This window comes from Arvicanthis niloticus, chromosome 6, assembly GCF_011762505.2.
Source record: "Arvicanthis niloticus isolate mArvNil1 chromosome 6, mArvNil1.pat.X, whole genome shotgun sequence".
NCBI lineage: Eukaryota > Metazoa > Chordata > Mammalia > Rodentia > Muridae > Arvicanthis > Arvicanthis niloticus.
In genome coordinates this window covers 5,597,783-5,610,043 of record NC_047663.1, presented here as the reverse complement: position 1 = coordinate 5,610,043, position 12,261 = coordinate 5,597,783, and the positions used below count along the sequence as shown (strand labels likewise).

Genomic DNA, 12,261 nt, shown 5'->3' with positions numbered 1-12,261 from the left:
ACTGCTCTAGTCCCCCCCAACAGAACACACACCAGCAGGCACCCCCACACACACACACACCCCACAGGAAAGAAGCACAGGGAGACTATAGTCCAAAGGACAGCTGTCCACAATGTAAAATGTATTTGTTTTTATTAAATAGGTAAAGGGTTTCATTGGCACCATCCACACACCTTTGTTCCTAAGACATGACCACGGAGAAAAGCCACTGTACCAAATGCTACCAACTCTCATCTGAGTGTCCTTGTTCTCTGGGTGTCAGCCCCCCCAAGCCTTGCTGCGAGCACATCCTTGCAGACAGCGGCCACGTGTGGTCACCTGGAGGAGCTGCGCTCTTTGCTCACGCAGTCATCCTGTGAGGTAGTGTCCCCATTTCCCACCATGCTGCAAGTCCTCCTCTTCTTCCTGCGGTGTGTCGTCCCATCACCTTCTGACCCAGATTCACACTGGACATAGGGAGGAAAAACAATTCAGGGCCGGGAGACAGCTCAGTGGATAAAGGCTTGATGCTAAGCTTCATGACCTCAGTTCAATCCCTGGGGCTCACTTGATAGGAGAGAACCAACTCCCTCATTTTCTGCCTCCACGTGTGTGCTACGGTAAATATTGAGATGCACAGGCACACACATAATCAGTCAGTGGAACATCAGAAGCTGTAGGTGCTAGAGAAAAGAGCTCAGTAGCCAAGAGCACTTCTTCTCTTCTAAACAAAATCCACTACCAAGTTTGTCTACAGAGGAACAATGTTCTTCATAAAGACATTGCAAACCAAAATGGTGTAATAGAAAAGACCTGGCAGACTGTGTGGATGCACACTTTTAATCCCAGCACTCAGAAAGCAGAGGCAGGTGGATCTCTGTGGGTTCAAGAGCAGCCTGGTTCAGAGTGAGTTCCAGGACAGCCACAGCGTAAGACTCTCAAAAACAAACAGACAAACAAACAAACAAAAACAAACAAAAAACCCTTTAACTCCAGCACCTGGAAGGCAGATTCAGGTGAATGCCTGTTAGTCTTAGGCCAGACTGGCCTGCATCATGAGTTCCAAGACAGCCAGCAATATATACAAAGACCTTGACTCAAAAATAAATAAATAAATAAATAAATAAATAAATAAATAAAATAAAATAAAATAAAGGCAAGTCAGACTTGGTCTTCCATGCCTTTCATTCTGCATTTGAGGCCAGCCTGGTCTACAGACTGGGTTCCAGGAAAGCCAGGGCTATACAGAGAAACCTTGTTTTGTTTTTCAAGACAGAGTTTCTCTGTATAGCCCTGGCTGTCCTGGAACTCACTCTGTAGACCGGGCTGGCCTTGAACTCAGAAATCCTCCTGCCTCTGCCTCCCAAGTGCTGGGATCAATGGTGTGCACCACCACTGCCCGACCTAGAAACCTTGTTTTGAAAAACAAAAACAAAATATAACAACAACAAAAATCAAAATTGAAACTACAAAACAAGAATTCCATGTAGATAAAACCTGTTTTGTTTCCCTTTTTCTTCTAAATTATTGAACATCCTGCACAGGGCCTTCCTAGGCTAGACACCTGAGCACAGTGGCACCAGCAGAAATCCTTCTGTCAGGGAAGACGACCTTCTCACCTTGAGCTGGTGTTAACTAAAGCAGGTCACCGAGTTTGCTTGTTTCTAGACTTATGTGTTATCATCCACAGGGAAAATTTTTTAACAACGGCTTTGTGCATGGCCAGAATAAAGACTCTATATCCGGACCGTGTGATCACAACCCTTCACACACCCCAGGCACCTCTGCAGATGAGCTCGCATGTGTGAACCGCTGTAAGTGGGTGCCGTCATGGGACCGCAACCGTCCTGAATGAGGACACTGTGCTCCACTGCCCTCAGACTGAGGGGGCCTGGGTAGGTGAGGGCCTCACCTCTGAGTCTGAGTCTGACGAGCTGGAGCTGGAGGAGCTGGAGGAGTCGCTGGAGCTGTCAGAAGCAATGCCTGTGGACTCTTGGAGGTCGACGGCATCAGCGAGGACGGCCAGCTCAGGGTGCTCCTGCTTCAGGATCCTGAAGGGCAAGAGGATTGTTCTCAAGGCTGTGACAGCTGGTGGCAATACCCACTCAAAATGACACAGACACAAAGTGGAGGCCTCCATTGCTTACAGCACCTGGAAACACCTAGTGCTTTGGCTGGAGTGGCTCCAGGTGGCACGACTGGGCTGGGACAGACCACACAGGCTGTTCATTCACCGAAGGACAAAACATTCTAGAGCCACACATCTGTGTGAGCACCAGCCACACACCTCTGGAGGCCGAGTTTCCTGCGGGGGGGGGGGGTCCTTAAGATTTTTCCCTTGAGAGAAACAGCCCCTTTTCCTACTTTTCTCCCTAAACCTTTTCTGGCTCATTTTCCTTTTCCTTTTTTTTTTTTTTTTTTTAAAGCTTTTCCTTCCCAAAGCACGGTGCTAGTGAGGAGGGTGGGAGCTGGTTAGATTACACTAGTAAGAGCAGAAACAATTAGGTTCCTAAGAAATAAGATGTCACATAAGAGAGCACCCCTCACTCAGAAGAGACACCGAGTTGACTAGGAGTAGAAGCCCTCCCCAGCCAGCAACCTAACCTGGCATCCACTGTGACCAGTGACAAAGGGCCTGCTGGATGCTGAGGCCTTGGAGTGGCCTCACTGCAGCCTATAGGGCAGAGTACATAGGCCTCATGCCCGAGGATCCAGGGGAATAGCAGCCACCACCCTTGCTGGCCTCTCAGCAGGGAGGCAGAGCACTGAGCAAGCCAGAATCCCTCTCTTACCCCGAGAGCTGGTCCCTCCAGGTCAGGGTTGGGACACAGTGGCACGGGGTGGCTGGGGGTGGCTTGCACTGCCGCTGCCCGTGCTGTATCTGTTCTGTGGATAAACAGAGGAGCTAAGTCTCCAGGGCAGTCACCTCACAAGAACTGAAGGTAGTAAGTTTAAATGAATGTTTCCGGGGAGAATAAAAACCTCAACAAAGGCTTTTGTTGTTCTTGTTGTTTTGGCTAGTGCTAGTTTTTATTTTTTAAAAACAACAAACAAAAAAGAATAAAAAGAATAAGAAAAAAGGAGAAAACAGAGCATGAAAACAAAGTAAGCAACAATCTCAATTGTGGCCATGTCTTGACTGTGATGTTGAGCACACATGCAGAGCCAGCCGCACGCTGCCACCTGGAGGCCAGCAGACACCCTGCCGACTAGCCCTGACCTCAGGCCCTGTCTAGGTTTATGAGCCCCAGCTGTTCCGACAGTACTGCAGCAGGGAGCTCCTCCCTTTTCATCTCTGGGGAGAGAAGGGAACAAAGCAGAAGGGAATGAAAAGTTTCTCACCTATACCACTTCCTTGATAACTTTGGTCTCCCTCTTACCGTCTTGTGCCACACAACAGGGAAGTTGGTGCTGCTGGCAAAGTTCTGGGTGATGGCAATGGTGGTGTCAAGATTGAGGACAACATGCCACCAGCCCCCTGGAATCCAACAGATGAAGAACTCAGTGAGGTCGGCCCTGCACACACCCTGGGGTCTCACTCAGTGAGGGTCGGCCCTGCACACACCCTGGGGTCTCACTCAGCAGAGGCGGGCTTGTACTCTCTCCACTGTTTCCAGGCCCCATTAGGCAGAGCTGAGCAATGGCAACACAGACTGTTTGCCGCCTGGTAACCTAGCAGTTCTAGGAGGACCCCTAGCCTTTAACTCTCCCGCTGGAAACTGCACCCACCCAGCTCTACACAGGCATGTGGGGCATGGAGGTGCTCTCCCTATGGACTTGAGACCCTAACTCTATTGGGGGGGGGGAGGCAGGGGAGTGCACACACCCAGCAGATAGAAAGGCACCATCTGTCTCATTCTATGATTCTACTCCAAATTGAAATATAGTACAGGTCTGGAACAGTTGGAGCTGGGAAGAGTGTAGTTTCTTCTAGCTCATCTTATACCTGGTACAAAGACAGTTTCTCCTGGTTTCTGTAATATCTCCAGGGGTTTGAATTCAGGTGGCCAGGTTGGAAGCTGTGTCCGGGGATAAATGACATTAAACCAGGTAATTGCTTCATCCTGTTGGTTTCCTCCTTCTTCTCGGGTCACCTTGATGAGTTCTCGGGGTGTGTTTGTTGGAAACAGGCACCACCGCTTGTGACCCTGAACTAAGGCATTCCAGGCACTGGTCCCCAGAGGGTCAATGTGAATCCCAGTTCCAGAACGTGGCGGCCCCATCACAAACCACCTATAGGATGCAAAGATGAATCCATGAGAGCTAATCTGAAATGTGTGTGACATAAAAGTAAAGTCTCTATAATACACCATCATGCACTATATTGTCTTCAGAGACTCTACATTCTGGTATACAACATTAAGTGAACTGTATACGAGCTGATGTCTAACAGAAAAAAAAAAAAAAAAAAACCACTGATGCAAATTATTGCTGGACTTTTATCCATCTGCGGGGTGTGGTGGCCCAAGCTTTTAATCCTAATATCCTGGAGACAGAGGCAGGTGGATCAGTCAATTCAAGGCTACACAGAGATCCCTATCTCAAAAAACCCAAACCAAGCCGGGTGTAATATTGAACACCTTTAATGCCTACCACTTAGAAGGCAGGGGTAGACAGATCTCTGTGAGTTTAAGGTCAGCTTGGTAACATAGTGAATTACAGGACAGTCAGTACAAAAAAATCATGCTTGTAAAAATATAAATAAAACTTCCTTGCTAAAACAGTGGTTCCACTAAAATGCCCTGGTGCTGGGCTGGAAAATTGGCTCAGGTTAGGAGCAACGAATTCGCAAAAGCACGGTGGTTCACAAAGCACCTCACATCTATCCGTAATTTCAGCTCCAGAGAATCTGACCCTCTCTTCTGACCACAGGCAGCAGGCACACACACTGGTACATACACAAGAATGAAGTTAAAAAAAAAAAAGCTAGATGCCCTGGAGAGTGAGTTTGAGGAATCCAGATGTCTGGAGGGACCCCCTCAACACACACACCAATGGAATCCATCTTCCCAAGTACTACCATAAACAAGTCACTGTGTAGGAAAGACCCTCATTGCTTTTATAAGGTTAGACAGAGTTCTGCTAACCTTACACTCTGGAAGGTTTTTGGATTTGTGTGTGTGTTTATCCTGAGACGGTTTTTCTGTGTAGCCTTTGCTGTCCTGGAACTCACTCTGAAGCCCAGGCTGGCCTCACAGAGATCTGCCTGTCTCTGCCTCCTAACTGCTGGGTTTAAAAGCCTGTGCTACCACTGCCTGTCACTGTCGAAGGTTTTTGAAAACTTGGTGCGAAATACTCTGCCGGGCGGTGGTGGCGCACGCCTTTAATCCCAGCACTTGGGAGGCAGAGGCAGGCGGATTTCTGAGTTCGAGGCCAGCCTGGTCTACAGAGTGAGTTCCAGGACAGCCAGGGCTACACAGAGAAACCCTGTCTCGAAACACCCCCCCCCCAAAAAAAAAAAAACCTTTACCTGTAAGGGGGTCTGCGCTTCTCCCCCGCGTATTGGAAAAGATCGTCTGTGAAAAACTTGGGCACCTTGTAGTCTTCCAAAAGTTTCCTTCTCTTGGGGTGTTCGCCATAGCTGCTATCAAAGATGTAAAGGGGACTGTCGTCGCGGGTGCTCTCCATGTATTCGATGTAGTATTTCATCTTCATCTTCACCGAGTAGCCGTCATTATCCTCACCGCACTTGAACTTCTGGTTCCGGTATTTCCTTTTGAGGCGCTCCAGAGTCCATTTCTCCTGTGCGGACCAGCCCTCTTGGGCATTCAGTAGAACCACGGGCTTGTAAGGCCGTTCGTACCGCTCTACAAATTCTTTCACCGACAGCTGTAAAGCATCAGCTCTCTCCACGTTATCCTGGGGGAACAACAAAAGACCTGTCCCGTTAAGACACTGGAAGAAGTCCAGTGGCGGGTAAAGGTGTCCCACGGGGCCAATTAGCAAAGACACACATTAGCAATGACACACATTGGCAAAGAACGAGCCTTTGCTCCCCCAGGGGGAAGGGGGGGAGGGAGGGAGGCCCACGTGCGTGAGAGTGAGCACGTCGCACCCGGAGCCACCCCTTCCGAGGGAGGGAGGGAGGGGCCGAAGCTCCCACGAATGAGCGACTTTTGACAGCCCGGCTGCGGGGCCCCGTCGGGGGGCAAGCGGCCCTTGGATTGCGGGCACCGAGGGCGGACAGCCGCCGAGTGGGGGTCCCGCGCCCCGCTCACCGGCACGGCCGCAGGGCTCAGCGGGTAGCTCTCGTAGTAGTTGTGCCGGGTCCAGTCAAGCGAGTCCTTGAGCTCGGGCCGCGCACTCCGCTTGGCCTCGCGGATACGCTTCTTGCTCTTGTGGTTCATGGTGAGCCGCTCGCCGTCCGGTTCCGCCACGACCTCGACGCGGCTCGCTTCCTGCCACCAAATGAGCCCTCCCCAGCTGGCGCGGCACCGAAACGCCCTTCGCTCCGGCCCGGCGCCTTTAAAGTCGCCTTCCAGAAAATTCACTCCCCAGCCACCACCGGGGCTTCGGGTTGGGCGAACAGCGGCCGTCCTCCCCGCCCCACCGCCTCATGCGGTCCGCCATTGGCCTCAGCGACTTGCCAGATCCGCCTTCACGCGCGCCAATTGGGCGCCATGTTGGGAAGGTCGCGTCGCTGACGCCCTGCCCCCGCCCTGCGCAACACTTCCGGCTGCGCGTCGCTTCCCCAGGTCTGCTTCCGGCCGGGCCCGCTGTGGCCTTCTGCTTCCTGTGTTTGGTTTGGACAGCGTCCGGCCCGGCGCCCCTGGACTCCCCTCCGTGCGAGCGTGGCCTCATGGCCGGGGCCCGGCGCTTTCGGTTCCGGGAGGAGCCAGGCCCCGGGTCCGACGGGGCGGAGCTGGAGGTCCGCGTCCCGCAGGTGCGTGCAGCGGCACCCACGTGGAAGCGCCCCCTGGTTGGAGCGTTGGGAGCGGGGAATCCTTCAGTTCTCGGCCTCGTTCGTTAGCACCAGGTCTGGTATGAAGCCCGGTGAGGGATTAAATGTGATACATTGAGGGACCGTGCCAGGAAGGAGACACTGAATTCTCCCAGGAAAGTGGCTGTCTTGTCCTGTGATGCTAACTTTGAACCACCTCCCTGCCCCCGACCCCCACACCTCTGGGTACTCTTGATTAAACCTCTGCCGGTTAGGCAAGTGCTCCACCACTGAGCGATATCCCTAACTCCTTTTCTGTTTTATTTCTGAGTTCAGGTAGGCTTTGAATTTGAACCCGTTTCCTGCTTCTTTGGGTTACAAATGTGCGCCACCATGCTGGTTTGAGCAGTGCTGGGGCTCGAACCCAAGACCCATACCTGCTAGGTGAAAGTTGTACCTTTGAGTTTATATCTAACCCCGTAATCTTCTCTTGGTTTACGTTTTGGGACCAGGGATTCCGGTCTCCAACACCCCAATAAAGTTTTCGACATCAGCCCTGGCTTGTTTCTTATAGCTACCCTAATACTGAATAATAACTCTTCCAGGATAGTCGGGCTTTACAAAGGATTTTCGTGTTCTAACCTTAGCAGCCGGCCCATAGGTAGGTAGGTGTTCCTGGCAGTAGCGGGAGCAGAAGGTTCAGCCCTATGCTGCCATCTGTAGCAGTCCGCGTTTTCCAAAGACTTCTACACAAGTGAAGCAAAGATTTAGTTTTGTTTTGAGACAGGATTTCTATATCTATCCCTGGCTGTTACGGAACTCACTCTGTGGACCATTCTGGACTCAAGAGATCAGCATGCCTCTGCCTTTGGAGTGTTGGGATTAAAGGTGTACTATACTCTTCCCTCAACGCAGTCTCTACCATTCATTAGAGTAGAGATCTTAGCTGTGTACTACAGAAAAATATTTCAGGACAAATCAGTATGAAGCAGAGTTGGAAGATGCTAATATTAAAACCTGGATTTAAGTTCAGGAGTTAACAGACACTTTGGAAAAAAACACAAGGTAATAAATTATGGGCTTCACAAGTCAGAATATTGCACTCAAGTGTCTTAATAGCCATATGCATGATTTGGTTACATCTGAAGTTAAATTGTTTAACAGATTTCTAAGATTCTTTTAGTAAATAAGACCATAGGGTGATTAGTGAGGTGGATTGGACAGGAGGGTTACAGTGATGGTGCCCAAACCATATGCTACAAGGGTCAAAGGAGACTTTACACTAGATCTTAAGGGTGTTGACATGTTTCTAATCTTGTGAGATTCTCAGAAAGTTGCAGGATACAGCTGGGAAGGCTGTGAGGTTACATTCAAAGGTCAGACAGCTTCACAAGAAGCTTGTTTGTTGTTGTTTTGAGGGGTTTTCTTTCTGTGGTCTTGAGTCTCACAGGCTGTCCTGGACTTGGCTCTGTAGACCAGGCTGGTCTTGAAGCCATAGAGATCCACCTGCTTCTACTTCCTACGAGCTGAGGTCAAAGGTATATAGTATCACCATTCCCTGCTGGTCCTTTGCTATTTTAACATTCTGGTTTGAAATAGCTCTGTATCAAGAACTTTGCTCTTCTGTAGACAAACTTCACAGTGATTGTGTTAGCTGTACTAAAATTTGACCCTCACCTGGTGAGAGACTTCAACCAACTGATAAGAAGCTCTTTACTTTCCTATGGACTCTTTATCTTTCCTTGTCCATCTGTCCTTTCTCAGCAGTTCAGTGTTACAGGGGAAACACAGCATAAGAGGCAGACCAAAACAGACTTGTTTCCTGTAGCCTCCAAATGTCTTCATGTCAAAAACTTGAATTTCCTTCCAAATTTAGGGAGTAAAGATACTCCCTATGAGTAAAGAATCCCAGTTTCTTTTTATACAAAAATCTGCATTTCTTCTAGAAACATCCTTCTCTGGGCCTTTATTGTACTCAAAGGTAAAGTCTACCAGGCCAGGCCTTTACTCAAAGCCCAGTCCATTGTGTCATAGGCATGTGTATATATGTTATATTGAGTCAGGGTATCATGCTTAGCCACTGATAATTGTTTTTTGAGACAGGATTTCATTATGTAGTTCTGGAACTACCAGAGACTAGCCCACTTCTGCCTTTTTTTGTTTGTTTGTTTTTTTGAGACAGGGTCTCTCTCTGTGTAGCCCTGGCTGTCCTGAAACTCACTCTGTAGACCAGGCTGGCCTCAAACTCAGAAATCTGACTGCCTCTGCCTCTGCCTGCCAAGTGCTGGGATTAAAGGTGTGTGCCACCACCGCCTAGCCCTGCTTTTTTTTTTTTTTTAATTTACAGATTAATTTTTTGCCCATGCCCTTAATCCCTCCTTTAATCCCAGCATTCAAGAGGCAGAGGCAAAAGGATCACTGGAATTCAAGGCCAGAATAGTCTGCACAGCCAGTTCTAGGACATGCCCAGCCACATAGTGACTTTGTCTTAAAAAGGGAGATTTTAACAAAACAGTGTTTCTCTGGTTTTTCCCATCATTCATTTTCCAGTGTTCTTTATACTTCTTCCCCCACCCCTCAGCATTACCTTCTCTCCTTGCTCCCTAATAAAGTTTATTCTTATGTTTATCATTCTCTTTTGAATCAAAGTCTATGCAGTCCTGGCTGACTGAACTTATGGAGACCCACCTGCTTCAGCCTCTCAAGTCTTGAGATTAAAGAGGAGTGTTACCACATAGGCTCTTTATGGTTATGGGTGTTTTGCTTGCATGTGTGTCTATTGACCACCTACATGGAGTGTCCTCAGAGGCCAAAAGGGCCCGATAGGTACTTGGAACAGAAGATCCAGATGTTTGCTAGCTGCCATATAGGTGATGAATTGAACCCTGGTCCTCTGGAAAAGGAAACCTCTTTCCAATTCCTACTATTGCTATTTAAAGTAGGGTCATGACATTTTGGCCTGACTGCCCTTGAGTTTGGGGCCCTCCTGTCAGCCCCCCTTCATTCCAGTGCTGGCATGACCAGTGCACCTCCATACCCATCCATGCACTGATAGTGACTGAATGAGTAAGCTTGGCCCTCTGATTCCTTTATAGCTTTGATAAGCTTTGCATTGTTTGCCAGTCTATCAGGGGCACCTTTCCTCCTCCAGAAGACAGGAAGCTTAGACTTCTGTTGCTAATGTGCAGTGCTTTGTGCCTGGCATTGCATATTACTACCCTATGGAGACAGTATCTGGAGTTGGGAGACTGAAGCCCTGACAAGTAGGTCACGTGAAATCACACAGCTGGATCTGGAATTGGGGGAGAGGGGTGCTCACTGACACAGCATCTTTCTTCTCTAAACGGCCCCCAGGTTCTAATTGTTTGCTTTTGGAGTTTTAGTTGTTTTCACACAGGATCTAGAAGTCTAGCCCTGGCTGCCCTTTGGCTTGTATGTAGTTCAGGTTGGCCTTGAACTGACAATGCTACTTCCTCCTGTATAAGGATTACAAGTACAACCACATTCTAAAAGGCTCCTTTGCATTCGTTGAAAATCTTACAAGATATAGGGATAAGAGATAGGAACATGGCTCAGATGGTCAGCACGCATGTAGGTCTGGGTTTGATTCCCAGCATTTCATAAAATTGGGTGTGTTGGCACATAACTGCAGTCCTAGTACTTAGCAGGTAGAGCCAAGAAATGAAAAGCCTATGGTCATCCTAGGTACACAGTGAGACCTGCTTGAGCTACAAGAGAGCACTGCCTTAAAAAAACAAATAAGCTGGGCAGTCCTGGCTCGTGGCACATGCCTTTCGTTCCAGCACTTGGGAAGTAGAGGCACATTTATCTGTGTGAAGTTGAGGCCAGTCTTGTCTACAGAATGAGTTCCAGAATAGTTAGGGCTAAACAGAGAAACCCTGTCTTGGAAAAACAAAAACAAATAAGGCTTTAGAGTGGCTTAAGTAAAGACGCTTGCTTCCAAGCTGGACAGCCTGACCTAAATTTCACCCCTATATCCCACATGGTGGAGACAACTGACAGGTTGTCTTGACTTCTACATATGCCCCCACCTCCAACAAAGAAATGTAAGCAAGGTTTCAAAGATTTTAGTTTTTGTTTAGAAGAAAACTTCCAGTATCTTCTTGTAGGTAAAAACTCTAACTTCTGTGGCCAATAAAACTCCAGTCTCCCACTCAGTTATGCCTGTGGGCTGTAGTCAGACTAAAGGCACTCCTTTGAGCAACCTTGTCTCCTGCTGCTGCACCCTCACACCAGCTTGCTTTTATTGTAGCCTTTATTACCAGATACCCTTTTTTTTGGCACATCATCGTTCAGTATGTGGGATGTACGGTGTATACTCTGGTCCAAAGTTCTGTTCCTGATTCTCATTTTAAATGCTTGTGAAGTGGCTGGAAAGATGGCTTAGATGCTCTTGCAGAGACCTAAGCTAGCTTCAGAATCACCAGGCATGCTAGTGCATATACATACAGACAAAACCCATACACAATACCTGGGTCTAGGTGTGGTTATAATTCTAGCACTCAGGAGAATAAGGCAGGATATAGGCCAGCCTGGGCTACACTGGAATAAAAGCACTGGCTTCAGAACTAGAAACTGGACTAGAGAGCAGGACTGTCATGGTAATGTATGTCAATGATTAACTTTCTTTGCAGGTCCTGCATGTCCAGTATGGGATGTATGTTTGGCCCTGTGCTGTAGTCCTGGCCCAATACCTGTGGTTTCACAGAACATCTCTGCCAGGCAAAGCTGTTTTAGAGGTAACCAGTTACCAGAATACTGGGTTATATTGCTGTGCCTTCATGCTTTGTAGTATTTAATCGGTTAGTTTGGCAAAGTTTGAAATTCTGAACTAGGAAAATTATTCATGTTTTTAAATTACTTTAAAAAACAAAATGACTTGAAGCTGGAGAGATGGCTCAGTGGTTAAGAGCACTGACTGCCCTTTCAGAGGTCCTGAGTTCAATTCCCAGCAACCACATGGTGGCTCACAACCATCTGTAATGGGGTATGTCTTCTGGTATATCTGAACAGTGACAGCATACTCACATATATAAATCTTAAGTAAAAAAAAAAAAAAAATGACTTGACAGTCTGGAAATTTTAACTGTAAAGCAAATACCAGTTAGTGGTATAAGTGGCCAATGCAAGTCACCTTTTCTGGTACTACATGCAGTCAGGTGCTTTTCTATTCCAGGTCCTACTACAGGACTGGAAACCATGGTAGGTAGGCAGTGTCACAGAATCTGTGGTACAAATTAAACTGCCTTGACATAAAATGGAAGCCCTTTAAATTTGAAGCAAATTTTAACCATTAACTTCAAAACCCAGACTGCTTGTCAGGGGCGGTGTTATGCCTTTATTCCCAGCAGATGCAACAGACAGATGCTCAAAAGCCAGCC

General features: G+C 48.1%; 2 protein-coding genes across 6 annotated transcripts in view; one reads left to right on the top strand and one right to left on the bottom strand.

Annotated features, from left to right (window-relative positions):
* Positions 1–108: 108 nt before the first annotated feature.
* On the bottom strand, positions 109–6,344 carry Jmjd6 (jumonji domain containing 6, arginine demethylase and lysine hydroxylase). 3 transcript variants are annotated; one of them, XR_004607075.2, is made up of 7 exons: positions 6,198–6,344; positions 5,450–5,838; positions 3,926–4,212; positions 3,322–3,457; positions 2,772–2,865; positions 1,892–2,030; positions 109–446 (listed from the first exon to the last, which is right to left on the bottom strand). XR_004607075.2 is itself a non-coding variant. In XM_034505714.2 (7 exons), the coding sequence occupies exons 1-7, from the start codon at positions 6,324–6,326 to the stop codon at positions 315–317; spliced, it is 1,263 nt and encodes a 420-aa protein (XP_034361605.1). In that variant the 5' UTR covers positions 6,327–6,344; the 3' UTR covers positions 109–314. The 3 variants fall into 3 exon arrangements, 2 of the variants coding, with proteins under 2 accessions (XP_034361605.1, XP_034361606.1); XM_034505714.2 differs by having other exon boundaries at positions 2,772–2,860; positions 3,360–3,457; XM_034505715.2 differs by lacking the exon at positions 2,772–2,865.
* A 191-nt stretch (positions 6,345–6,535) lies between these two features.
* Positions 6,536–12,261, top strand: part of Mettl23 (methyltransferase 23, arginine) — a 6,535-nt gene continuing 809 nt past the window's right edge. Inside the window, exons 1-2 of one of the 3 annotated variants that reach the window (XM_034505716.2) lie at positions 6,536–6,862; positions 11,515–11,619. In XM_034505716.2, the coding sequence (XP_034361607.1) occupies positions 6,536–6,862; positions 11,515–11,619 (432 nt within the window). Of the gene's footprint in view, positions 6,956–11,514; positions 11,620–12,261 lie in introns of all 3 variants that reach the window. The other 2 variants (XM_034505719.2, XM_034505721.2) reach the window with 2 other exon arrangements.

Coding starts and splice junctions, on each gene's coding strand:
- Jmjd6 (XM_034505714.2), bottom strand. CDS start 6,326: ATGAACCACAAGAGCAAGAAGCGTATCCGCGAGGCCAAGCGGAGTGCG. Junction 4,213..5,449: donor AAGCGCAGACCCCCTTACAG/GTAAAGGTTTTT, acceptor TGCATCCTATAG/GTGGTTTGTGATGGGGCCGC. Junction 447..1,891: donor CGTCAGACTCAGACTCAGAG/GTGAGGCCCTCA, acceptor CCCTATGTCCAG/TGTGAATCTGGGTCAGAAGG.